The following is a 27,980-nucleotide window of genomic DNA, read 5'->3' as shown; positions in this document are numbered from 1 at the left end:
AGAGGTGAAGCAGCAGAACTGGAAAATGCCTGTTTATCTCTATGAGGAAGAAGCCCAGCATGGAAGCAAAGAAGGAAGTATAAAGGACATTACTTGTGTTGTGGAGACCTTGTAATTGTAAATAGTGCTTCCGATGGGAGAGATCACATTGGTTTGTGTGTTTTGGGTCTTTTTATCGCGTTGGGTTACTGGTCCTGGGTAATAAGTTACTCTGCTGCACAATTATGAGGATCTGCGCGGTCTTCCTTTCGCAGCGAGGACGTGGGTTTCCAGGTGGAAGGCAGTCCGAAAAGAGCTTGTGTGATGCACCACAAAAATGGGGATGGCGAGGTGGAGCCTGTCTTGCATTTTTATTGGGAAAGATTAAGGCACACACCACAAGCAGGCATCAGGGGCACCCCGCCCCCTATTCGACCTCTCCCCCCTTCCGCCCCCCATTATGCCTCTCAGGCCCCTCAGAGAATGGGGCTCCTTCTAAAGCTCCTGCACGAGGACACTAGGCAGACCCAGCAGGATGGGTGCCTCGTCCGCACTGCAGAAGGACGCCTCCCATTCTTTGGCAGCGAGTGAAGCAGCCCCCAGGAAACCACTCTCCGGGGGTCTATCCGGGCCCTTCTTCCTCTTCGGAGAGCTCCTCAGGGGCCAAGGGGCGCAGGTGGCTGGCCCGGACACTGACCAGGGAAGGGCACGATGCCTGGAGGGCGGCCACTCCAACGGCGGTCACTCCGGAGCCGTCCAGGTTCAGCTGGACCAGGGTCAGCTGGCGGAGGAAGCGCAGACCTGGGGGGGGGGCACAAGGAGGGGTTAAGGGGGGGGGCTGTGTGGGAGTCATGGGGGGGGGGTAGCAGCAACCCCTCTTGCCCAAAGAGGCAGTGGTCTGTCTTCAGAAGCAGATGGCAGCAGTCACCTTGGCCCCTCGAGTGCCACGTCCTGCATCGAGGTTTACCATTACCATCCATTCCTTTCCCTGCTTACCTCGGTCAGAGAGGCGCGTCCGGCTGAGGTTGACCTTGAGGAGGTGTTTGCAGTGGGCCAGGCCCCTCCTGGCCACCGAGTCTCCCACCAGTGTACTAGCCAGGCTCAGCACCTGCAGAGGGAGGGGACACAGGAGTAGCTACCTTTACGTGGTCGCCAAGTACCCCCTACCCCCCCCCCCAAGCCAGACAACAGGGAGCCGCCCTACCTGCAGGTGGGGAAGGCGGATGATGCAACGCGCCACCCCTGCACTGGAGACCTTCAGTCGGTCCAGGGCAAGTTCCTCCAGGCCGGCGAGGGCCCCCACCTGCCTCAGGCCCACGTCGGTCACCTGCGTGTTGCAGAGAGAGAGACGCCGCAGCCTGGAGGCCAGGGCAAGCGGTCACTGGGGGCAAGTGGCCCCACAGAAAGGGGGAAGGCACCCCCCCCTCCCAACCACCACATGCACTTTGTTCCAGGGCAACAAGGGCCTTCAAGCACCCCTGCAATGAACACACAGGGATTTTTGGAGCTGTGGACCAAAACATCCAGGGGAAGGGTAAGCCCCCTCCTTTCCTCAGCCAGGGAGCCACCTTGCTTAGTAGCTGTCAGTCTGAGGTAATCCTCAGTGGGAGAAAGGTCTCAGTCTGTGAGAAGGCCTCATAGTGTGAGGTAGGTCTTAGTCTGTGAGAAAGGCTTCTGTGTGAGGTAGGCCTTAGTCTGCCAGGCAGCCATGTTGTCTCCACTGACTAGTCTGTGAGAGAAGCCTCTGTGTGAGGCAGGCCTTAGTCTGCCAGGCAGCCATGTTGTCTCCACTGACTAGTCTGTGAGAGAAGCCTCTGTGTGAGTAGGCCTTAGTCTGCCAGGCAGCCACATTGTCTCCAACTAGTCTGTGAAAGAAGCCTCTGTGTGAGGTAGGCCTTAGTCTGCCAGGCAGCCATGTTGTCTCCACTGACTAGTCTGTGAGAGAAGCCTCTGTGTGAGATAGGCCTTAGTCTGCCAGGCAGCCATGTTGTCTCCACTGACTAGTCTGTGAGAGAAGCCTCTGTGTGAGGTAGGCCTTAGTCTGCCAGGCAGCCATGTTGTCTCCACTGACTAGTCTGTGAGAGAAGCCTCTGTGTGAGGTAGGCCTTAGTCTGCCAGGCAGCCATGTTGTCTCCACTGACTAGTCTGTGAGAGAAGCCTCTGTGTGAGGTAGGCCTTAGTCTGCCAGGCAGCCATGTTGTCTCCAACTAGTCTGTGAGAGAAGCCTCTGTGTGAGATAGGCCTTAGTCTGCCAGGCAGCCATGTTGTCTCCACTGACTAGTCTGTGAGAGAAGCCTCTGTGTGAGATAGGCCTTAGTCTGCCAGGCAGCCATGTTGTCTCCACTGACTAGTCTGTGAGAGAAGCCTCTGTGTGAGGTAGGCCTTAGTCTGCCAGGCAGCCATGTTGTCTCCACTGACTAGTCTGTGAGAGAAGCCTCTGTGTGAGGTAGGCCTTAGTCTGCCAGGCAGCCATGTTGTCTCCACTGACTAGTCTGTGAGAGAAGCCTCTGTGTGAGTAGGCCTTAGTCTGCCAGGCAGCCACATTGTCTCCAACTAGTCTGTGAAAGAAGCCTCTGTGTGAGGTAAGCCTTAGTCTGCCAGGCAGCCATGTGCGTCTCCACTGACTCTGCCAAAGTTTGAGAACCAGTCCCCCAGCTGGGCCCCCGAATGGAAGGGAGGACTGGCCGAAGGAATGTCAGAAATACTAAAAATTATCTAGGTTTTTAAATTACAAAAATGCGAGTCAAGCACTGAAAGGGTTAAATGGATGCAATGACTCTGCAAAATCTGCAGTTCAATATAAGCAGATGTGCCTGTAGCTTAGTAGCCGTCAATCTGAGATAAACCTCAGTGGGAGAAAGGTATGTCTGTGAGAAGGCCTCACAGTGTGAAGTAAGCCTTAGTCTGTGAGATAAGCATCTGTGTGAGGTAGGCCTTAGTCTGTGAGAGAAGCCTCTGTGTGAGGTAGGCCTTAGTCTGCCAGGCAGTCATGTTGGCTCCACTGACCCTCTGCCAAAGTTTGAGAACCAAGCCACCCAGCTGGGCCTCCCAAGTGGGAGGGCTGGCCGAAGGAATGTCAGAAATATTAAAAACTAATTAGGTATTTATAATTACAAAAATATGAGTCAAGCACTGAAAGAGTTAAATGGATGCAATGACTCTGCAAAAGCTGCAGTTCAATATAAGCAGATGTGGCTGTAGCTTAGTAGCTGTCAGTCTGAGGTAAACCTCCGTGGGAGAAAGGTCTCAGTCTGTGAGAAGGCCTCACAGTGCGAGGTAGGCATTATGGGATTGGACTTGATGGCCCACCAAGTCTCTTCCAACTCTAGGATTCTATACAAAGCTGCGGTTCTACATAAGCAGGTGTGTCTGTAGCTTAGTAGTTGTCAGTCTGAGGTAAACCTCAGTAGGAGAAGCTTTACTCTGTGAGAGAAGCCTCTGTGTGAGGTAGGCCTTAGTCTGTTCAATATAAGCACAATGACCGTTCAATATAAGCAGGTGTGTCTGTAGCATAGTAGCTGTCAGTCTGAGGTAAACCTCAGTGGGAGAAAGGTCTCAGTCTGTGAAAAGGTCTCACAGTGTGAAGTCGGCTCACTCTGTGAGAGAAGCCTCTGTGTGAGGTAGGCCTTAGTCTGCCAGCAGCCATGTTGTCTCCGCTGACCCTCTGCCAAAGTTTGATAACCAAGCCCTCCGGCTGGGCCCCCGAGTAGAAGTGAGGATTGGCCTAAAGAAGGCCTGAGTGACCGGCCTGAGTGCAGAGGCACAATCCCGCATAGCAGTGTGAAACACAAAACAGCAAAGCGTGGCCCCCCAGGTATTACTGGGCTACAACCCCCAGTGTGTTTCTCCATAGCCCTACTAGTTAATTGGGATGATGGGAGAAGAGCACCTTGGTGTCCCTTGCCCCCCCCCCCCCACACACACACCAGGGTCCCTGCACTCCCCACTGCCCCTCACCTGGTCATCTGGGGCAGATGCTGGAGCCCTGCGTCAGAGATGTGGGCATAGTCCGTGAGGTTCAGCTCCAGGAGGCCAGAGAGGCGGCAGAGGGCAGCCATCCCATCGTCTGTGACGGTGTGCCGCGAGGGCAGCGCGAGGTGCGCCAGGGGAAGACCTGCAGCCGGGAAGGTGGGGGGGGGGGGGGGTAAGCAGGGAAGAGGTACCCACCAGTTAGGACGGTCATCACGTCAGCGCAGTCTTGCTCCTGGGGGTGATGAGGGCCACAGAGCTGAAGGGGCTCTTACATGGGCCAGAGGGGGTCTGTCAAAACTGACCCCTCCTCTTTTACTACCCTGGAGAGTCATGGACAAATGTGTGTGTGGGGGGGGGGGGCAGGGAGGGGACAGCCATCATGACTCCATCAAGGACTGGTTCCCCTCACAGGACTGTTGCCAGTGGGCAGGGACCCAGGGGTCATCTAGTCCACCTCACGCACTCTGTGGATGAAGCCAGAGCCAAATCTTGGATGGTTCTGGATCTCTAAAAGGGCAGCCATTTGCATTTAAGAGCAGCCCACCTCTCCAACCACTCCTTGTCCAGGTGAGGCTTTGGGCCCAATTCTGCTGACCAGTGTGGTCCCGCCATCCCTCTACCTGTGCTGCCTGGAAACAGGCCTTTCCCCCCACTCTCAAAGGCCTGGGGAGACTCTCTCTTCTGGACACCTGGATCCCCCCCCCCCCTCGGAGTGTCTGTCAGAAATATTAAAAATTAACTAGGTATTTTTAATTAGAAAAATGTGAGTCAAGCACTGAAAGGCTTAAATGAATACAGCAAAAACTGTAGTTCTATATAAGCAGGTGTGCCTGTAGCTTAGTAAGCCTTAGTCTGTGAGAGGTCTATGTGGGAGAAGGGCCTTAGTGTGTTAGTGGGCCTCAGTATGAGAAAGCCTCAGTGAGTTTGCCTCAGAGTGAGAGGGTACTCAATGTGAGAGAGCCCTCAGTGTGAGAAGCCCTCAGAGGGAGAAAGGCCTCAATCTGAGGTAGGCCTCAGTGTTAGTTTGCCTCAGAGTGAGAAGATCCTCAGTGTGAGAGAGCCCTCAGTGTGAGAAGCCCTCAGTGGGAGAAAGTACCTCAATGCGAGGTACGCCTCAGTGTTAGTTTGCCTCAGAGTGAGAGGGTCCTCAGTGTGAGAGCCCTCAGCGTGAGAAGCCCTCAGTGGGAGAAAAGCCTCGATGCGAGGTACACCTCAGGGTAAGTATGCCTCAGAGTGAAAGGGTCCTCAGTGTGAGAGAGTCCTCAGTGTGAGAAGCCCTCAGTGGGAGAAAGGCCTCAATGTGAGGTAGGCCTCAGTGTTAGTTTGCCTCAGAGTGAGAGGGTCCTTGGTGTGAGAGAGCCCTCTTTGTGAGAAAACCTCAGTAGGAGAAAGGCCTCAGTGTTAGTAGGCCTCAGTTTGACCAGGCCTGGTGTGAGAAGCTTTGGTGGGAAGCGCTGGTGTGAAGGCTGCTGTGTGTAAATAGTGACTGTGTGAAGTTCCTGTGCAACTTCAGTGTGAGAGGAGGCTCTGTGAGAGCCTGTTTATCTGCATAAGAAAGCAGCCCAGCGTGGAAGCAAAGAAGGAAGTGTTACGGAAACCTTGTTCTTGTAAACAGTGCAACCACATTGTTTTGCTACAAAGAAAAGCCTCCAAAGGAAGAGATCACATTGGTCTGTGTGTTTGTGTTCTTTTTCTCACTTTGGACTCCTGGCACTAGGTCACACTGCTGCTGCTAAGTTACTCCGCTGTGCATTTATGAGGAGGGTCTTTGCCCACTTGCCCCAACAGTCTCCACTGGCAAGATGCCCCAAGGTGCGCCCCCCCCCCCCCATGACCTGGTACCTGAGATGAGCTCTAGGGCTCGGTTGCCGTCCACCGACTGGACTCCATGGAGGGTCAGGCTGGAGAGGGAGGGGTGCGTGGAGAGGGCCCCGAGGGAGGCCTCGCTCACGGGGGTCCCATCCAGGTGCAATGCCTGCAGGGCTCCCAAGTGCCGCAAGGCAGAAACGTCCGTGATCTGGGTGGGAGGGAAGGGAGGAGAGGGACAGAGGTGAAGCAGCAGAACTGGAAAAGGCCCCTCCTTTTCTGCTCTGGGGGGCAGGGGACGGGGGGGGGGGCTCCCTCCTGACAGACATATTAAAAATTAACTGGGTATTTTCAATTACAAAAGTTGTGAGTAAAACACTGAAATAGTTAGCAGGCCGAAGCCTGTTAGAGTTGGTGGGTTGAAGCGAGGAGAAGATGGGGCAATGCTGACAGGGGATAGGGAAAAGGCAGAACTACTTAATGCCTTCTTTGCCTCGGTCTTCTCACAAAAAGAAAGTCATCTTCAACCTCAGCAAGACGGAGTGGATGAGAGATTAGAGGACATCCAACTCCAAGTCGTACAGGAATACCTGGCCGCTCTAAATGAGTTCAGGTCCCCTTTCAGGGCCAGACCAACTACACCTAAGAGTACTGAAGGAACGAGCGGAAGTCATTTCGGAACCATTGGCAACCATCTTTGAGAGTTCTTGGAGAACGGGAGAAGTTCCAGCAGATTGGAGGAGGGCCAATGTGGTCCCAATCTTCAAGAAGGGAAAAAAGGATGACCCAAACAACTACCGTCCGGTCAGCCTCACGTCGATACCGGGCAAGATTTTGGAAAAGATTGTTAAGGAAGTGGTCTGCAAACACTTAGAAACAAATGCAGTCATCGCTAATAGTCAACATGGATTTATCAAAAACAAGTCATGCCAGACTCATCTGATCTCTTTCTTCGATAGAGCTACAAGCTGGGTAGATGCGGGGAATGCCGTGGATGTAGCGTACCTGGATTTCAGGAAGGCCTTCTTTGACAAGGTCCCCCATGACCTTCTGGCAAGGAAACTAGTCCAATGTGGGCTAGGCAAAACTATGGTGAGGTGGATCTGGAGTTGGTTAAATGGACGAACACAGAGAGTGCTCACGAATGCTTCCTCTTCATCTTGGAAAGAAGTGACAAGTGGAGTGCCTCAGGGTTCCATCCTGGGCCCGGTCCTGTTCAACATCTTTATTAATAACTTAGATGAAGGGCTAGAAGGCAGGATCATCAAGTTTGCAGACGACACCAAATTGGGAGGGAGAGCCAATAGTCCAGAGGACAGGAGCAGGATTCAAAACGATCTTGACAGATTAGAGAGATGAAGGGCCAAAACTAACAAAATGAAGTTCAACAGGGACAAATGCAAGAGACTCCACTTTGGCAGAAAAAATGAAATGCAAAGATACAGAATGGGGGACGATGCCTGGCTCGAGAGCAGTACGTGTGAAAAAGATCTTGGAGTCCTCGTGGACAACAAGTTAAACATGAGCCAGGAATGTGATGTGGCGGCAAAAAAAGCCAATGGGATTTTGGCCTGCATCAATAGGAGCATAGTGTCTAGATCTAAGGAAGTAATGCTACCCCTCTATTCTGCTTTGGTTAGACCACATCTGGAATATTGTGTCCAATTCTGGGCACCACAATTCAAGAGAGATATTGACAAGCTGGAATGTGTCCAGAGGAGGGCGACTAAAATGATCAAGGGTCTGGAGAACAAGCCCTATGAGGAGCGGCTTAGGGAACTGGGCATGTTTAGCCTGAAGAAGAGAAGGCTGAGAGGAGATATGATAGCCATGTATAAATATGTGAGAGGAAGCCACAGGGAGGAGGGAGCAAGCTTGTTTTCTGCTTCCTTGGAGACTAGGACGCGGAACAATGGCTTCAAACTACAAGAGAGGAGATTCCATCTGAACATTAGGAAGAACTTCCTGACTGTGAGAGCCGTTCAGCAGTGGAACTCTCTGCCCCGGAGTGTGGTGGAGGCTCCTTCTTTGGAAGCTTTTAAGCAGAGGCTGGATGGCCATTTGTCAGGGGTGATTTGAATGCAATATTCCTGCTTCTTGGCAGAATGGGGTTGGACTGGATGGCCCATGAGGTCTCTTCCAACTCTATGATTCTATGATTCTATGATATTGTCATCCTGAGGAGTGTGAGGTAAACCTCAGTGTGAGAGAAACTTTGGTGAAAGAAGCCCTAGGTTAAAGACCTTGTGTGTAAAACTTGTGTAAAGCTTCTATGTGAAGCTCCTGTGTAATTTCGATGCGAGAGCGAAGCTGTTTATCTGTATGAGGAAGAAGCCCAGCATGGAAGCAAAGAAGGAAGTATAAAGGACTTTACTTGTGTTTTGGAAACCTTGTAATTGTAAATAGTGCTTCCGATGGGAGAGATCACATTGGTTTGTGTGTTTTGGGTCTTTTTATCACTTCGGGTTACAGGTGCTGGGTCACGCTGCTGCTAATAAGTTACTTTTGTTAATAAACCCACTCGCCTAACACCTCCCTCCCGGCTGACTCACGCCCGTCTGCTTGATGCTGAGGAGGCAGAGCTGGGGGACATGGCAGGGCAGTAGGGCCAGGGTGTGCTCCGTGACCCCCGTCCGGTTGAGGCTCAGGTGGGTCAGGGAGGGGGGCGCCGAGGGCAGGAAGTCCGCCAGGCCTCGGTCCGAGACCCGCGTCTGGTCCAGCGCCAGGTGAGACAGGTGCGGCAGCCCTGCGAGAGAGGGAAGAGCACGAATGGGGGGTGGTCGACACCCCTCCTCTGCACCCAAAGTCCATAATCATGGCCTGTGGCCCCAATCCTCCACCTTTGCCTCTCACGTAGCATGGATCAGCACCGCTTGGGCAAAGCAGGAGCCATGCGCTATTCCCCGTCAAAGGCCTCTACACCAGGAATGGGTAAACTTTGGCCCTCCCTCCTGAGGCTTTTAGGAATGGTGGAAGTCCGAAACACATGGAGGGCCCAAGACACTTTGGACCCTCCCCCCCCCCCCCCACCAAATAATGCAAGAGGTCCAGGAGATAAATAGATGGACAGACCTTTGAGGAACTGGAGGCAGTTGTCTGTGAGCTTGACGCAGGCGGAGAAGTTGAGGTGCTGGAGGTGGGTCAGGTGCGGCAGGGCGGACAGGCCTTGGTCTGAGGGAGAGCGGAGCGGTCAGTCCGGCCTCTGCCTGGCATGAAGAGCAAGGGCGCGTCTTCCTGGCTGAGCTCTCATTGTCCTGGCAGGACACCGGCTCCACTCTGGGCCCCCAAAAGGAGTCCTTACCCCCACTGGAAAGGCCTCAGTTATTAGAGGAGCAGATGATACTCCTCTAACCATTGGGAATCCCATTTAGGAGGGGACTGTGTGTCTCACTCAACCCTCCTATTGCCATAGAAAGGCCTGCAAACCGCAATCCAGGCAGGAGAGCAGTGGTCCTGCCCCAAGGTGACCCCCTCCCACCCGGGCCCCGATCGGCTCTCTCACCCACCGGTGATGACGGCACAGGAGACGAGGCTGAGGTGCCGGAGTCCGGGGAAGGCGCTCAACTGCTGCAGGAGGGCGTTGGTGGCCAAGGGGTAGCAGTCCAGGCGCAGGCGCTGCAGGGGGCAGCCAAAGAAGAGCCGCAGGGAGCGGGGGCTCAGCAGGGACCTCTTCGCCAGGTGCGCCAGGAGCTGCTCCGCCAGGACAGGGGTCAGCGCCGAGAGGCTGCTGCAGTACTGCTTGCGGGGGGCTGTGGAGGAGGGGGGTGTCCAAGAGGCCGTTACGGAGGCACATTGCATAATGGGGGGTGGGAAGAGTAGGGGAGAAGGGACCCACCTGTGAGCAGGGCCACGGTCCCCTGCAGGGAGAGCTGGACGAGGGACGGTATTGCGGAAGTGGGGCGGCCTGGGGGGGTCTTTGCCTTCCCTTCTTCCCCCTCTTCTTCCTCCTCGGCTCCCTGAGCGGCTGCCTGCTGGAGGCGCTGTTCCGCAGCCTGGGCCACGGCGAAAGGCAGGGAGGGAGATCCGGACCCTCCCTCATTTGCAGCCCTGTGGGAGGGAGGCAAAAGAGAGGGGAAAGAGGAAAGGGGGCTCTGAGGTGGACTGGCCCACACCCCTGCAAAGCCCACCCGCCTGGAAATGGACCCTGAGATGATCACAGAGAGAGTCAGGGGTGCGCTTATGGGGCAGCTTTTCAGCCTGCCTTGTAGCCCACATTAACAACAACGACAACAACAAAAGCAACACTTTATCTGTATACACTGTCCCCTCGCTACTTCGCGGTTCGCTTATTGCGGACTCGCTGTTTCGCGGGAGCAGCGGGGGAACACTATTGAGCTTCTCCCCATTCCTTCCTCGCCAGGCCGAGTGTCCAAGGGTGCCCAACCTGGCGAGGAAGGGGCCTCCGAGGCGGGGAGCAGTGGAAGTGGCGAGGAGGAGGCTGCCGTGGATTTTCACTTTACGGATTTTCACTTATCGAGGGTGGTCATGGAGTGGAACTGTTTGAGCTCAGCCTGTGATTGTGTTTCAGGAACAGAGTGCTTTGGATGTGGGGAGTGATGCCAATGAGTTTCAAGACGGCAATGGTTTGGTCAAGGATATTGAAGCAGAGAATAACCAGGAGATCCCTGTTCAAAGCGTAGTTTCCCATGAGAATGTCCCTGAGGGGTGTGCTCTCTGAATTGTTACCAGAGAGTTCCCATGATAGGGAACTTGAAAACAGCTTGGCACCTGGCCCAGCTGCAGAAATTAATGAGCAAATAGATAGATGGGAGGAGATCAGTCAAAACAGGAAAGCCGAACAAGTGGCTTCGGCGTTCTGCCAGGCTCCGAGAGAAAAAGGTAAGAAATTCTCAGCTAAAGCAAAACCAATTTCAGAGCGCTAGAGACATAGCTAACGAAGAGATAAATGTCCCAAGTATAGGATATGTAGTCAGATGAAGCATCGTTTGGAATCAAGTCAAGATCTCATCCTTGTTTCATGGAAGCTTTGCTTGGAAAATTCACGTTTTAAGTGCCTTCGTTTCATGATTTTGATTCTTGGTTACTATGTTTTTATATTCATGCTTTGGATTCCTGATTCCTGATTTCTTGCATTTTATTTGGGAAGTTTTGACTTTGTTTGTATGGACTTTGCTGGACTATTACCCTGGACTACTTTGTTCCTGCTTATCTTCCTACCTAATTGGATTTACCTATTTCTTTAAAGTGCTTTTTTACTTTGCGGCTTTTTAATTATCTTCAATAAAAGGATTGTGGTGTTTAAAGTCAGAGGGCTTTCCCTGTCCTGGAGTGCAACAGGAACACCCGCAATAAGTGAGGGAATACTGTATTGCCCTATCTCCCGGAAGGGACTCAAGGCAGTTTCCAACATATAAGGCAAACATTCAATTGCTGGAAAGAAACCATACAGACAATTACATCAATTCCCCTTGGCCCTCTTCCATGACCCAGCCCCCCCCCCCTCCCTACACCAGAAGGTCCCTCTAAGCCCTGCAGGGCAGGAAGCGCTCTTACCTCAGCCGGTTGCCTTCTGCGGGCCAGTGGTGGCCAGAGCCTGCTGCCCCCCTTGGGCCAAGTTCCAGCGGTGGTGGGAGACCTTTGGAGAGAACAGCCCCCCAGCCCTGTCACGATGGGAGCCCTTCCTCTTTGCAAAAGGGCTGCTCAACCCCTGCCCCCTCCCATGACCCCTGCCCCTCCCTCTCCTGGCCTGGAAGCACTTCCCCTCCCTGCCCCCCTCCCTACTTCAGAGGAGACCCACTGAGTTCAGAAGTTATTGGCTTTCATCCCTGGACTGCACAAGTTTCTTGTGTCATCAAGTTTCCAGCCCTCAATGAGTAGCTAGGCTAGAGATAGGATTAGGCTGAGGGATTCCTCCTCCCACATGTATGTTTTTCCCAAAAGGGCTTTGCCTTCTCTCTTCCTGCCCGCCACTGTCTCCTCCCCCTTTGATGATGTTGCAATGGAATTCTCTGAGGGAACTTCCTCTTTAAGTTTTGCTGTCCTTGGGTTGACCATGCAGTCTCTGTTTGTCTCTTCTGCCTTTCCTTCCCACCAGTAAGGACGCATTTTGTCTCTCTCTAGGCAAAAAGTAGCTGCATGGATCTTTTTACATCTTCGTTAGAAGATGAGACTGAATAAGCTAGTTAGCTCCAAGACCTTTTCTATCCAGAATGCATATCTTTTACTTCAATACATGATTTTGAACCTAAAGCTCTGACTCTACAGTGATAGCCACTCTCTCCTCCCCCTTTTTTAATGATTTAGTAATGGACTTCTGTGAGGGAACTTTGTCTTGAAGTTTTATTGCCCTGTGTTTGACCATGCGGTCTCCATTTGTCTCTTCTGATTTTCCTTCCTACCAGCAAGGACGCATTTTGCCTCTCTCTAGGCAAAAAGTAGCTGCATGGATCTTTTTACCTCTTTTAATCTCCTTTAGAAGAGGAATGGAATTCTGTGAGGGAACTTTGTCTTGAAGTTTTATTGCCCTTGGGTTGCCCATGCGGTCTGCATTTGTCTGTTCTGCCTTTTCTTCCTTCCAGTAAGGACGCATTTTGCCTCTCTTTAGGCAAAAAGTAGCTGCATGGATCTTTTTTCCATTTTTAATCTCCTTTAGAAGATGAGACTGAGTAAGATAGTTGGCTCCAAGGTCTTTTCTGCCCAGAATGTATTTCTTTTACTTCAATACATGATTTTGAACCTAAAGTTCTGACTCTACAATGATAGCTACTCTCTCCTCCCCCATTTTTAATGATGTGGGAATGGAATTCTGTGAGGGAACTTTGTCTGGAAGTTTTATTGCCCTTGGGTTGACCATGTAGTCTCCATTTGTCTCTTCTGCCTTTTCTTCCTACCAGTAAGGACGCATTTTGCCTCTCTCTAGGCAAAAAGTAGCTGTATGGATCTTTTTACCCTTTTTAATCTTGTTTAGAAGAGGAATGGAATTCTGTGAGGGAACTTTGTCTTGAAGTTTTATTGCCTTGGGTTGACCATGCGGTCTGCATTTGTCTCTTGTGCCTTTCCTTCCTACCAGTAAGGACGCATTTTGCCTCTCTCTAGGCAAAAAGTAGCTGCATGGATCTTTTTACCCTTTTTAATCCCCTTTAGAAGATGAGACTGAGTAAGCTAGTTGGCTCCAAGGCCTTTTCTATCCAGAATGTATTTCTTTTATTTCAATAAATGTTTCTGACCCTAAAGTTCTGACTCTGCCATCCTATGGAGAGAAAGCTAATCCTAGCTCACAGAATGTAAGTTTCTGATGGTTATGAAGTTGGCTTCTGGTACTCTGCTACATTTATGGTGGACTGACCCCAACTGAGGGTTATTTTGAGCCTAACACCTCAGATCCCCCAACAGAAGGTAACAGGAATTGGGGGCGGGAAGGGGGTCTGCCATCCTGCCCACCACAGACCACAAACCCACCTCTGTGGGTCCCTCTTTCTTTCTGACCCAGCCCTTCTCACAATGCCATCTTCCTACAGAAATGCCCACCTACCTGGCAACAGGTCCTGCTCCGGCTCTGCCACCTCCTGCTCTTCCTCCTCGGCAAGCTCCAAAGGGCCCTGATCCATGGGCTCCTCTGGAGCATCCAGCTTCTGTCCTCGGCCTGCGGGAGAGCAAAGGAAGAAGACACATTAGCACCATCCATCAACAAGCAGGTCCAGGATTATTTTGGGGGTGGGGTGGGGGGAGAGTTTCTCTATGGGGCCAAGAAGGGACAGATGGACAGACAGGGCCATTATTTATTTATCGTGTCAGGAGCAAACCAAAACAGTTGTATTGCATTTTTTAAATAAACAAATAAAACGCAAAGTTTGCAAGCTTGGTAGTTGATCAAATGTCCTTTGACCAGTCTCTGGCCCCTTGGAGTGCCTCTGGTGTTGCCGCAAGAAGGTCCTCCATGGTGCATGTGGCAGGGCTCAGGGTGCATTGCAGCCGGTGGTCAGTGGTTGGCTCTTCTCCACACTCGCATGTCGAGGATTCCACTTTGTGGCCCCATTTCTGCATCTCGTGGTGCCCGAGTGCATTCTGTTCAGCACCTTCCAAGTCACCCAGTCTTCTGTGTGCCCAGGAGGGAGTCTCTCATTTGGTATCAGCCACTGATTGAGGTGCTGGGTTTGAGCCTGCCACTTTTGGACTCTCGCTTGCTGGGGTGTTCCAACGAATGTCTCTGTAGATCTTAGAAAACTATGTCTTGATTTAAGTCGTTGACATGCTGGCTGATACTCAAACAGGGGATGGGCTGGAGATGTCACTGCCTTGGTCCTTTCACTATTGGCTGCTCCTTCCCGGCGGATGTCAGGTGGTGAAATACCGGCTAAGCAGTGTAGTTTCTCCAGTGGTGTAGGGCGCAGACACCCCGTGATAATGCGGTATGTCTCATTAAGAGCCCCATCCACTGTTTGAGCGTGGTGAGATGTGTTCCACACTGGGCATGCAGACTCAGCAGCAGAGTAGCACAGCACAAGGGCAGATGTCTTCACTGTGTCTGGTTGTGATCCCCAGGTTGTGCCAGTCAGCTTTCGTATGATATTGTTTCTAGCTCCCACTTTTTGCTTGATGTTCAGGCAATGCTTCTTGTAGGTCAGAGCACGGTCCAGAGTGACTCCTCCCAGGTATTTGGGTGCCATTGAGCCCAGGCAACAGGGAATCCCCCCACCTGAGCACAACTGAGGCAGGCCATGCCCCGACCTCCTTCCCTGGGAATCTGGGTGATGCTGCAATGCAATCTGCCGCAAGGTTATGGCCCACCTCCTACGCAGACAGGGCCACAAGGGAGGGGGCTACAAGGCCAAAGGACATCTCTGGGTCATGCAAAGGTCCCCCTTCCATGGAAAGAGGCATTTGGGCACGAACTGGTGACACACAGGTATCTTTTTGCTCCCTGTCCTCCTCCCTCCACCAAAGCTATGTATGACTCACCCCAGCGATGATGGTCAGCGGCAGCCATGTCCAGGGCTTCTGGAATCTCCTCTTGCAGTGGCGGTGGCGGTGGCAGCTGCACGGAGGGTCCACGAAGGACCAGGGCCGTCCTCTCCATTGGGCGGAGCTCCCCTCCCTCCCCCTCCTCCTTGGGGGGTGTCCGGGGGTCCGTTGGGGGGCTCCCAGGGGAGGGGGGCTCCAGGAGGCAGAGGGTGGCGCTGGGGGTCAGGCCCAAGGCCTGGAGGGAGGAGGGGAGGTCGGCGGGGCCAAAGTGCCGCTTGGGGAAGGTCTGGAGGAAGGAGGCGGAGGGGGAGAGGCCCGGGTGGTCCAGCAGGAGGCGCCGCAGGAGGGTCTCCAGGGGGCAGTCGGCCGGGAGGCAGTGGCGGACGGAGGCCCCCCAAGGGAGGCGGATCTGGAAAAAGAGAGTGGGGGGGGGGAGAGAAGGGAGGCTCACCCCAGACCAAGCAGACCCCAACTCACACTTTTTTTGGGGGGGGTTGTCTATTTCTGAAATGGGGGTGCATCTCACCATTAGGAGGCATTGCCCATCCCCAGAGGAAGGGGCCGGGGGATGCTCCTGTTGCTGCTGCGCTCCGTTCTCCGATGGTGATTGAGGGGTGGAGGGGGCTGCTTGGGTCAGCTGCGCCTTCACCTGGACGTGCCGCCGGTCGTCGGCTATCCTCCGCAAGACCAGTTCGTGTTCCTGTGTGATGGGTGGGTGATTGAAATGGTATGACTGGGGTCTGGCTAAGGGCCCATTAAGGCCTGGCAAAGCTGAAGACCCCCTCCTCAAACTGAAACCTGAAAATGCCATCGTGGAGGAACAAAGGGGGTGAAGAACTTGACTAACTTTGGCGTGAAAAGTGCCTTTGGGGAATCTGTGAGGCTCAAAAATAACCCTGAGTTGGGGTGATTCCACCATAAATATACCAGAGGACCAAAAGTAAACTTCATAATCAGCCGAAACATACGTGTGGTGAGCTAGATAAGCTTTCTCTTCATAGGATGGCACCGGATTGCAGAGTCAGAACTTGAGGTTCAAAAGTATTTATTGAAGTAAAAGAAATATATTCTTGCTAGAAAAGGTCTTGAAGCCAACTAGCTCACTAAATCCCTTAAAGTATGTAAAAGGTAAAAAGATCCATGCAGCTACTTTTTGCCTAGAGAGAGGCAAAATGCGTCCTTACTGGTAGGAAGAAAAAGCAGAAGAGACAAACGGAGACCGCATGGTCAACCCAAGGGGAGCAAAACTTAAAGAGGAAGTTCCCTCACAGAATTCCATTGCTACATTTTGCCTAGAGAGAGGCAAAATGCATCCTTACTGGTAGGAAGAAAAGGCAGAAGAGACAAATGGAGACCGTATGGTCAACCCAAGGGCAGCAAAACCTAAAGACGAAGTTCCCTCACAGAATTCCATTGCTACATTTTGCCTAGAGAGAGGCAAAATGCATCCTTACTGGTAGGAAGAAAAGGCAGAAGAGACAAACGGAGACCGCATGGTCAACCCAATGGCAGCAAAACTTAAAGAGGAAGTTCCCTCACAAAATTCCATTGCTACATTTGTATATATATATAATATATTGCATTTATTTTTTACTTGTACGCCGCCCTGAGTCCCCTTCGGGGTGAGAAGGGCAGCATATAAATGTTGTAAATAAATAAATAATAAATGAATGACACCTGGGAGGGGGAGGAGGGAGACCCCGCATGGCGGAGACCCCCTCCCCAGCCCCCCCCCCATGGTTCTGCCCCGGGCCCCACCTTCTTCTTGCTCCTCCTCTCGGCCCTCAGCTGCTCCGCCAGCTGCTCCCGCTGCTGCTTCTCGGCCAGGAGCGCTGGGTCCTCAGCTCTCGCTCGGCTTGCAAGAGGCTCCTGCGTGATGGCGGCTGCTGTGTCCACTCTGGGGCCTGGAGAGAGAAAGGAGGGGGGCAAGAGGGACGTGGTTGCTGAGGGCCACTCTGGGAAACAGCCATGGTGAAGTGGTCCTCCACCCTTTGCCCAAAGGCCAGGACTTGCAAATAAAACAGGAAGGCAACTGGAGATTGGAAACACACAAAAAGTGGGTCTTCCTTGAGAATTACAACCCCCCGGAAGCATTTCTACTTGACAGGCAACGGTCACCCAAAGGACCTTTCCATTGACCGTTTGCAGAAGAGGACCGCAGGAGGACCAGCGACAGCAGAACACGCTGCCAGCATTCAAGGCACACCTGAAGATCTACCTCTTCCTCCAGGCATGTCCAGTCCATTCTGAACTGGGAAATTTAAAGGCACGTTCTTCCACTGGGACCATGTTTTAATCTTTGTATGATGCAATTTGGCACGTGTGTTTTGGCCGTGTTGTACCCGAACTCGAGCTGGGAGGCAAGGTGGGTCACAAATAATAATACAGGCAGTCCTCAAGTTACAAACAGGGTTTGTTCTTAAGTTGCATTTGTTTGTAAGTCAGAACAGGCACATTTTTAAAGTGCAACTAATCAAAAGACAGATCAAAAGACAACCTGGCAAAATGGCATGACCTCAAAGAATCCCACACCTTGTGTGACTGTGGAGCAGGACAGACAACTCTGCTTCTCTATGCTCGTCCTCTATGCCCTGCCTCATGTACAAAGGAGGAATTGTTGGAGGCTACGGACAATGCAGTTGCTGTTGCCCATTTTTGGTCAAAAGATATTTAACTGCCTGCACTCCTTCTATTTGAGATCTTCCAGGGAGGCCCTGCTCTCGATCCCGCCTGCTTCTCAAGCACAGCTGGCGGGGACGAGAGATAGGGCCTTCTCGGTGGTGGCTCCTCGGCTGTGGAACGTCCTTCCTACGGACATTAGACTAGCACCATCTCTAATGGTATTCCGCAAAAAAGTGAAGACCTGGCTGTTTGAGCAGGCGTTCGAATAATTAGTGCAATGATTGGTTAATGAACACTGGAATGGAACAATGGATGACGAATCTGGAACATGTTTTTGATGATGAGACGACAGTGAATGGTTATTGTAGTAATTGTTATTAATTATGTAATGGGTTAGGTTATTAACTGTGTTTTTATACTGTAGCATTGAATTTTTGCTGTTCTTACTTGTTGTGAACCGCTGTGAGTCACCTTCGGGCTGAGAACAGTGGTATATAAGTAAGGTAAATAAAATAAATAAATAAATAAATATTTTTATCAGTTTATGCCATGCTTTTGATATGAAATCTATCTATCTATCTATCTATCTTTCTTTCTTTCTTTCTTTCTTTCTGCCTATCTGCTTTGGGTGGCATATGGAAGGGCCAAGGCCCATGTGGGGTTTGTTTTACTGCCTGTGTCACCTCACTTTCTGTCCCCGTGATCATTGGGTTTTGAAGCCCCAGAAAAGCCTGCTCCTTTGCCCACTTTTCAGCTGGTCATTCTGAATAATAACACTTTAATTACAAGAAAGGAGATTCCACCTGAACATAAGGAAGAACTTCCTGACTGTGAGAGCTGTTCAGCAGTGGAACTCTCTGTCCCAGAGTGTGGCGGAGTCTCCTTCTATGGAGGCTTTGGAACAGAGGCTGGATCACCATCTGTCAGGGGTGGTTCGAATGCAATTTTCCTGCTTCTTGGCAGAATGGGGTTGGACTGGGTGGCCCATGAGGTCTCTTCCAACTCATTCTATGATTCTATGATTCTATGATAGATGTGGTTGAAGTGGTCGGATCCTTAGAGGCAAGTGACCATGTGCTCCTGCAATTTGAGGTACAAAGGAAGGCCGAAACTAAGACAAGTCAAACCCGCATTTTGGACTTTAGGAGAGCTGATTTCCGAAAAATGAAGGAAACACTGAGCAGCATTCTGTGGACACAGATACTAAAAGACAAGGGAGTTACAGATGGATGGGAATTTCTCAAGAGTGAAATACTCAAGGCGCAATTGCAAACTGTGCCAACAAAGAGAAAAAAATAGGACAAGTGCAAAGAAGCCAGAATGGATGTCCAAAGAACTTCTAACTGTGCTAAGACACAAAAGAGACATGCACAAGAAGTGGAAAAAGGGAGAAATCACCAAAGAAGAATTCAAACAAATAGCCAACACCTGTAGGGAAAAGGTCCGCAAGGCTAAAGCACAAAACGAGCTCAGGCTTGCCAGGGACATTAAAAACAATAAAAAGGGATTCTTTTCTTATGTCAGTAGAAAAAGGAAAAACAAAGAGGCGATAGGACCTCTTCGAGGAGATGATGGGGCAATGCTGACAGGGGATAGGGAAAAGGCAGAACTATTTAATGCCTTCTTTGCCTCGGTCTTCCCACAAAAAGAAAGTCATCTTCAACCTTCAAAGCAGAGGTCTCTTCCAACTCTTTGATTCTATGATTCTATGAAACTTAGAGCAGATTACAGCATATAAACAAACACAGGCAAACGTTCAATGCCTTGTGACAAATGAAAACAGAGTGAAATACAAATACGTAGGCAATATTTCCGGCTCTGGAGGAGGTGCTCTTCTCCATTTCCAGGCCAAGGACCTGCGTTGTCGTAGACACCTCCTGGTCGTAGACTATTTGGAGGGTCTTCTTTTTGCCTTTCCCCATCAAAGCGATACCTATTGATCTACTCACATTTGCATGTTTTCAAACTGCTAGGTTGCCAGGAGCTAGGGCTAACACTTGGAGCTCACCCCATCATATGGATTGGAACTGCTAACCTTCAGATCAGCAGTTCAGCAACTCAATTTGCCCTGCAGCCCCCTTGAAGTCTCTGAAATTCCGAGTGAGCAGCATTAACATCCAAGTTATTTGCAAAAGGGTTTAAAGGCTTGCCATGGAAACAGAACATTCTCTACGAACAATAACTCTTTCAGGAGTGGATTTCCCTTCCTTCCTACGGCTGAATTTCTTGAGTAATATTGTTCTAATAATCCTTTTAATCTACTTCCCATTCCAAATTTACTCATAACTAGCTGTCCCCTGCCACGCATTGCTGTGGCCCAGTCTGGTGATCTGGAAAGTAATGAGAAGGTGTTGATTTCTAATCTAGGTAATGTCTTTCTGCTTGTGGATAAACAGTATTTCTTGTTGTTTCTTTGTTAGTGTTGATGTGGAGAGTGTCTGGTTTGCCCACTCTGGAATATGCAAGATATCATTGTCCTCCTTTAGGGGTCCCTTTCAAATCTATGATACTATATCTGTGTGTCTGTGAATCATATCTATCTATCTATCTCTATGGCTGGATGGCTCTTTGCCAGGAGGGCTTTGTTTACGTTTTCTTGCCCTGATGAAGAGGACAGATTTGGAAAAACAGGAATGAATTGCAGAGTCTGCGAAGGTCAAGCAGATTAAAAGAAAAAGAAACAAGGGCTTCAAAGCCTGGAGGCATGTCACAAAACAGTTTCCTCGGCTTTAAGTGCCTCTCGCCGGGTTGACTCTTTAGATCAGGCATCGTTTTAGACTGAGGCATTATCTTGGCAGATCTCCCGTTTCCCGTAGCCTTCATCCCAAGAGGCTTCTAGTGCTCCAAGTACGGTTAATGGATTGCTAACAGGTTCCAGGATTTTACAGTGTTGCTTTTTGTTTTTGATCCAGTTCATGCATATTTGTGATTGCTGATTTTTACTGTGGCTTTTTGACTTTGCATTTTCCTCTATTTTGTAACCATTTCCCATCAATAAAAAGGGATTGTTTTTCCTACAGTCAAGTGTGGTGGATGGTCTCGGTTCCTGCTCTGGGTTGCAACATATTGTTGTTGTTGTTATTTGTTTGGCAGAAAAGATTAACTCAAGCACAACACAAAATCAAAGAATTGGCAATGAAAGAACCTTCAGGTGTTGGTGGGGAACAGAGAGGAGGGGCCAGAGCAGTGTTGCATCCCAGTTCAAGAAACGAGACCATCAGATTAAATCCACCACACTGGACTGTAGGAAAAGCAATCCTTGTTTATTGATGAAAAAATGGTTACAAAAGAAAGGTAAATGCAAAGTCAAAAAGCCACAGAAAAACACAGCCGTCAGTAGAATCTCTGAACTTGAGGAAAATCTCAAAAGCCACAAAACAAGAACCAGGAATCTGTTAGCCTTTTACTAACCATGAACTAAGCCTCTGGGATTACTGGCCATGATACACAGGAATTCTGCCAAGGCACAGCCACAGTCCCAAACGTTGCTTGATCTAAAGAGACACCCGGCAGGAGGCCTCTTAAACCAAAGAAGCTATTCTTTGAAACGCCCCTTGACTTTGAAGACTGGGCCTGTCTCTCCTGTAAACGATGTGACCTTCGTAGAAATTGGGAAACATTTCTGTCTCTAACTATCTGTTCTCTTCGGTCCTCATTAAAAACCCCAGGTGGAGAGATATCACGGCTAGTGATATGACGGCTAACTTCCAAAACATTCTCCTCCAGCTGTTGAGTTTCATTTTCATCCCCGCTGACCTCTGCATCAACAACAGATTCCACACTGTCAGGGTCAGGGAGAGCTTGCTCAGTTGGAAAAACTATCAGAGAATCCGGTTCACACAGATCAGGATCAGGCTGAACCCCAACAAGCAGCCTCCCTGGGAAGTGACCCCTAGTGCCTAGGTGGGGATCCCTGCAAGGGGCCCATGCAGTGAAGACCCTCCCCAACATGGCCCACCTTCCCCCTGAAAGTAGGGTCTGAGAGTGGGGAAGGGGAATGGAGGGGGCTGGCTTCTTCACCTGTTGAGCTGAGGCTCAGTCGAGGAGCAGTTGGCCCCGAGGGGGCTTCGGGGGGCTTCCTGGGCGGGTTGAAGGCGTCCATGGCCCTTTGGTCCGGGGGTCCTCCGGGAGCCCTGCGGCGCTGCTGCTGCTGGTGGGGCAGGATCAGGGCGGGCAGCTGCCCACGGTCCCCACGCTCCTGGAGCAGCCTGCAAAGAGAGAGAGGCAAGGATGGGAGTTGTTGCAATCCAGAGCAGGGAGCAAGGCCCTAAGATAACCATCCACCACACTTGACTGTGAAAAACAATCATTTCTTATTGAAGAAAAATGGTTACAAAATAAAGGAAAAATGCAAGTCAAAAGCCACAGCAAAATCAGCAAACATGAATTTAAATGGACAAAGCAAAACCCAAAACCACACTGTAAAATATGGGAACCTGTTAGCAATCCACTAACCGTACTTGATATCCTAGAAATCTTTCAAGACCATGGCCAAGATCTTCATCAATCTGAAACGATGCCTGAACTGAGAAAGTCAGCCCAGCGGAAGGCACATAAAGCCGAAGAATTGGTTCCATGAACTGCCCCTCTGCTTTGAAGCCGTTGTTTGTATTTCTTTTAATCGGGAAGACCTTCGCAAGCTGAGTGATTTACTTCTGTCTTGCCAAATCTGGCCCCTTCTGTTCTCATTAAAGTTACCAGGTGCAGAAGGGAGTGAAAGGTCATGGCTTCCCTCTGAAACATTCTCACGAACACTGGCACTTTCATTTTCCAAGTCTACAGAAGTTTCTTCCTCACTAATTTCAGGAGCATTGGCATCAAGAGGTACATTTTCATTAGCATCAGGAGGAACAAACAGAGAATCAGGGGTTCAAACTCAGGCTGAACCCCAACAGGAGTCTACACTGACAGATAATCTGGGATAAGGAGATAATCTAGGACCAGTTCCTGGGATATAGGGCAGTGTAGATCCAGCCTGAGAGGCACAACAAGGCTCTAATAATAATAATAATTTTTATATTTTTTATATATGCTATTGTTTTTAACAGAATTTGATTGTTTTTACTTGTTATAATTGTTGAGGCATTGAATTGTTGCCAATTTGTAAACCGCTCCAAGTCGCTTCTGGGATGAGACGGGCGGGATATAAATATAGTAAGTAAAAAAATAAATAATAACAATCTATATATATAAAAATGTAATGTTCGTTTGTGGGGGAAACGTAACTCAGAAACCACTGCTCGAACTGACACGAAATTTTGACACAATACACCTAACAGTCCAATGAGTGTCCATCACCCCTAAACACACACACACACACACAAAACCAGTGAAACTGACTTAAAAACCTAAAAAATTACATCATATATACATATAAACATACACTCATATACATATACACATTCACACATTCAGACACACACACACATATAGATGCACAAGCACACACAAATATACACATATACACACACATAAATATATATACACACATATATACATATACACATGCACACACAAACATACATATATACACACACATATACACATGCACACATACATGCACACATATATACATATACACATGGACACATACATACACACACACATATATATACACATGCACACACAAGCACACATATATAAATATACACATGCACACATACATGCACACATATATACATATACACACATATACACATGCACACATACATGCACACATATATACATATACACATGGACACATACATACACACACACATATATATACACATGCACACACAAGCACACATATATAAATATACACATGCACACATACATGCACACATATATACATATACACACATATACACATGCACACATACATGCACACATATATACATATACACATGCACACATACATGCACACATGCGCACACACATATACATATACACATGCACATACATGTACATACACATATATACACACAAATATGCATATAGACAAGCACACACATATAGACAATATGCACATACACATATAAACACATGAATATATACACCCATATATATACGCAGACACACATATATACACAAATATATACGCACACATAAACACATGTATACACACACAAAACACATATACAAAGACTGGACCACAACAACGTATGGCAGGGGATGGCTAGTACTAATAATAATAATATGCACTTTATTTATGTTCTGCTGTATCTTCCCGAGAGGACTCACAGAATGCATACAAGGCAAACATTCAATGCTATCTCAATTACTAACACAGACAGACAGAGGCAAGGCTTCCCGCTTTTTCCATCTCTGGCACCTGGAGGCTGTACTCAGCTTGGCCACTGGGAGGTGCTGTTGTTCCATTTTACACACTGAGGAGACTGATGTCCATGGACGCCTTCCTGATCAGATTTTGCCAGCATGTTTTTCAAGGGCGCCTTCCACCTCTCCACCAAAGTGGTACCTATTTATCGACCCCTTGGGAGGGATAGCCAATACTCCAGAGGACAGGAGCAGAATTCAAAACGATCTTGACAGATTAGAGAGATGATGGGCCAAAACTAACAAAATGAAGTTCAACAGTGACAAATGCAAGATACTCCACTTTGGCAGGAAAAATGAAAGGCCTGGCTCGAGAGCAGTACGTGTGGAAAAGATCTTGGAGTCCTCGTGGGGAGGAAGGGGAACATGAGCCAGGAATGTGATGTGGCGGCAAAAAAAGCCAATGGGATTTTGGCCTGCATCAATAGGAGTCTATAGTGTCTAGATCTAAGGAAGTAATGCTCCCCATGCTCTATTCCGCTTTGTTTGGACCACTTTACCTGGAATATTGTGTCCAATTCTGGGCACCACAATTCAAGAGAGATATTGACAAGCTGGAATGTGTCCAGAGGAGGGCGACAAAAATGATCAAGGGTCTGGAGGACAAGCCCTATGAGGAGCGGCTTAAGGAGCTGGGCACGTTTAGCTGAAGAAGAGAAGGCTGAGAGGAGACATTATAGCCATGTATAAATACGTGAGAGGAAGCCACAGGGAGGAGGAGGGAGCAAGCTTGTTTTCTGCTTCCCTGGAGACTAGGACGCGGAACAATGGCTTCAAACTACAAGAGAGCAGATTCCATCTGAACATGAGGAAGAACTTCCTGACTGTGAGAGCAGTGGAACTCTCTGCCCCGGAGGGAGTGTGGTGGAGGGTCCTTCTTTGGAAGCTTTTAAGCAGAGGCTGGATGGCCATCTGTCAGGGGTGATTTGAATGCAACATTCCTGCTTCTTGGCAGAATGGGGTTGGACTGGATGGCCCATGAGGTCTCTTCCAACTCTTTGATTCTATGATTCTATGAGGGGAGTTTCAGAGGGGTCACCAAAGACCATCAGAAAACACATATTTCTGATGGTCTTCGGCACGCTTTGGGCAGAGAAGGCTGAAGATCTCTCCACCTGTCCTACTCCTCCTTTTTGGTGTTGGTGAACTACAACTCCCAGAATTCAAAAACAGCCCCACTAACCCCACCAGTATTCAAGGTTGGCCATGGAGGTAGTGTGCCAAGTTTGGTGAAGATTCATTGACGGTTGGGTTTAGAGTGCTCTTTGGTTGTAGGTGAACTATAAATCCCAGCAACTACAACTCCCAAATGTCAAGGTCTATTTTCCCCAAACTCCAACAGTGTTCCCATCTAGGCATATTGAGTATCCGTGCCAAGTCCACAGTGCTCTCTGGATGTAGGTGAACTACAACTCCCAAACTCAAGGTCAATGACCCCAAACCCCTCCAGTATTTTCTGTTGGTCATGGAGCCTGTGTGCCATGGCTCGATTCCATCATTGGTGGAGTTTAGAATGCGCTTTGATTGTAGGTTAACTATAAACCCTAGCAACTACAACTCCCAAATGACAAAATCAATCCCCCCTCCCAACCGCACCAGTATTCAACTTTTGGGTGCATGATGTATCTGTGCCCAGTTTTGTCCAGCGAATGAAAATACATCCTGCATATCAGATATTTACATTATGATTCGTAACAGTAGTTGTAGTTGCTGGGATTTATAGTTCACCTACAATCACAGAGCATTCTGAACCCCACCAACAATGGAATTGAACCAAACTTGGCACACAGTTTTTCCATGACCAACAGAAAATACTAGAAGGGTTTGGTGGGCAGTGTCCTTTGCTTTTGGAGTTGTAGTTCACCTACATCCAAAGATGACTGTGGACTCAAACAATGATGGATCTGGACCAAACTCTACACGAAGACTCAATATGCCCAAATGTGAACACTGGTGGAGTTTGGGGAAAATAGAATCTTGACATTTGGGAGTTGTAGTTGCTGGGATTTATAGTTCACCTACAATCACAGAGCATTCTGAACCCCACCAACGATAGAATTGGGCCAAACTTGGCACAGAGAACTCCCATGACCAACAGAAAATACTGGAAGGGTTTGGTGGGCATTGACCTTGAGTTTTGGAGTTGTAGTTCACCTACATCCCGAGAGCACTGTGGACTCAAACAGTGATGGATCTGGACCAAACTTGGCATGAATACCCAATAGGTCCAAATGTGAACACTGGTGGAGTTTGAGAATAAATAGACATTTGGGAGTTGCAGTTGCTGGGATGTATAGTTCATGTACAATCAAAGAGCATTCTGAACCCCACGAATGACAGAACTGGGGCAAACTTCCCACACAGAACACCTATGACCAACAGAAAATACTTAAGTCCATCCAATCCAACTCCCTTCACCAGGGCAGGAACACATAATCAAAGCCCTCCTGACAAAGAGCCATCCAGCCATAGATAGAGATAGATAGATAGAGATAATATGTTTCATACACAGAGATATATAGTATCATAGATGTGAAAGGGACCCTTAAAGAAGGACTATGCTATGTTGCATATTCCAGAGTAGGCAAACCAGACTGACAAAGAAACAACAAGAGATACTGTTTACTCACAAGCAGAAAGACATGACATAGATTAGAAACCAACACTTTAACATTACTGTATTTTCCAGATCACCAGGCTGGGCCACAGCAACGCCTGGCAGGGGAGCAGCTAGTTATTATTATTATATTATTATTATAAACCCACAAGAACTGAGTTATTATTATTATTTTTAATGTTGTTGTTGTTGTTGTGATGAGACTGCTGTGGCCCCCAAGGGCCATCCAGTCGGGCCCCCTTCTGCTGTAAGGAAAGGAAGGCACCCCTTGACCCCTCCGGGCAGATGTCCCTGCCTCCCTGGCTGACTCACCACTCTGTTATGAGACTGCTGTGGTCCCCAAGGGCCATCCAGTCGGGCCCCCTTCTGCTGTAAGGAAAGGAAGGCACCCCTTGACCCCTCCCGGCAGATGTCCCTGACTCCCTGGCTGACTCACCACTCTGTTATGAGAGTGCTGTGACCCCCAGGGGCCGCCCAGTGGGTCCCCTCTTGTGGCATGAGGAAGGCACCCCTTGACCCCTCCGGGCAGATGTCCCTGCCTGCCTCGCTGGGTGACTCACCAGTCTGCAGCCTCGGGGGCGCTGAGGCATCCTGCGCGGAGGGCGTCCTGGACCTGAACCTCGCTGAAGCCCATCTCGTAGAGGGTCCCCAGGAGGTCGCCCAGCGTCTGCGGAGGAGGAAGAAGGGGAAGAGGGGGCTCAGGCTCTGGGGAGGGGGCTCTGGGGGAGAGAGGGGGGCCCTGCTCCCCTTCCTCCTGCCTCCCCCCTTCGCTCACCTTGGGGCCCTCCTGCTCCATCTCGGGGCCCCCCCTCCTTTGCTTGACCCACACCCAGGCAGCCCTCTCTCTCTCTCTCTCCAGCCAGCCAGGCTGCACCAAGGCGGAAGTCGGCCTCCGATTGGCTGAGCCCGTGACGTCAGGGACACGCAGCCCTCCCTCCTGCCCTCCCCATCAACCAAGAGCAAAACTGCGAGGCTTCCCAATGCTCAGCAAGGTGGGCCAGGGCAACATTCCCCCCTCCCTCCAACAGGCAAGAGTTCTCTCTTTCTCCCACCCAGGACACCATTCCACAGATACAGGAACCCCACTTGCCTACTTTTCCACAGAACCCGCTGCTTCTAAGGATGCCTGCCAGAGATGTTGGATGCAGCCAGGCTTTGAAGTTGCAAGGATATTCAATGCTCACCAAAGTGGGCCATGGCAACATTCACACTTGCTTCAAGCACACCAGAGATCTTTCTCCCACCCTGGACACCATTCCACAGATACAGGAACCCCACTTGCCTAGTTTCCCATAAAACCCTCTGCTTCTAAGGATGTTGGGAGCAGCCAGGCTCTGAAGCTGCAAGGCTATTCAATGCTAATCAAGGTGGGCCATTGCAACATTCATACCCACCTCCAACAAGCAAGAGTTCTCTCTCTTTCTTTCTCCCACCCTGGACACCATTCCACAGATACAGGAACCCCACTTGCCTACTTTCCCACAGAACCCTCTGCTTCTAAGGATGATGATGATGATGATGATGATTATTATTATTATTATTATTATCTTTATTTGTACCCCGCTAGCATCTCCCAAAGAACTCGATGCGGCTTACAAAGGCCAAGGCCTCAAAACACAACACAACAATACAACACTCAAGGCAAATTAAAAACAATGAAAGCAATATTAACAACAAGCAATAAACAATACACCAAGACACAATAAAACTGGGCCGGGCCAGAGTAATGGGTACAGAATTAAAA

At 49.7% G+C, this 27,980-nt stretch overlaps 1 protein-coding gene across 1 annotated transcript; it reads right to left on the bottom strand.

Annotated features, from left to right (window-relative positions):
• Positions 1–330: 330 nt before the first annotated feature.
• LOC132779731 (uncharacterized) lies at positions 331–27,120 on the bottom strand. Its single transcript, XM_067470460.1, has 17 exons — positions 27,012–27,120; positions 26,797–26,903; positions 21,322–21,509; positions 16,438–16,583; positions 15,206–15,379; positions 14,677–15,088; positions 13,250–13,360; positions 11,272–11,353; positions 9,593–9,804; positions 9,264–9,506; positions 8,830–8,928; positions 8,310–8,503; positions 5,794–5,968; positions 3,937–4,093; positions 1,184–1,337; positions 976–1,087; positions 331–780 (listed from the first exon to the last, which is right to left on the bottom strand). Exons 1-17 carry the CDS (start codon positions 27,030–27,032, stop codon positions 602–604), a joined length of 2,766 nt encoding a protein of 921 aa, XP_067326561.1. The 5' UTR covers positions 27,033–27,120; the 3' UTR covers positions 331–601.
• Positions 27,121–27,980: the final 860 nt, after the last annotated feature.

The sequence above is a fragment of the Anolis sagrei genome, chromosome 6, assembly GCF_037176765.1.
Source record: "Anolis sagrei isolate rAnoSag1 chromosome 6, rAnoSag1.mat, whole genome shotgun sequence".
NCBI classification, from domain to species: domain Eukaryota; kingdom Metazoa; phylum Chordata; class Lepidosauria; order Squamata; family Dactyloidae; genus Anolis; species Anolis sagrei.
Note: the sequence above shows the minus strand (reverse complement) of the source record. Positions and strands in the feature narration are given on the sequence as shown.

Coding starts and splice junctions, on each gene's coding strand:
- LOC132779731 (XM_067470460.1), bottom strand. CDS start 27,032: ATGGAGCAGGAGGGCCCCAAG. Junction 5,969..8,309: donor TCAGCATCAAGCAGACGGGC/GTGAGTCAGCCG, acceptor CCTCCCACCCAG/ATCACGGACGTTTCTGCCTT. Junction 781..975: donor GACGCGCCTCTCTGACCGAG/GTAAGCAGGGAA, acceptor CCCCCCCCCCAG/GTCTGCGCTTCCTCCGCCAG.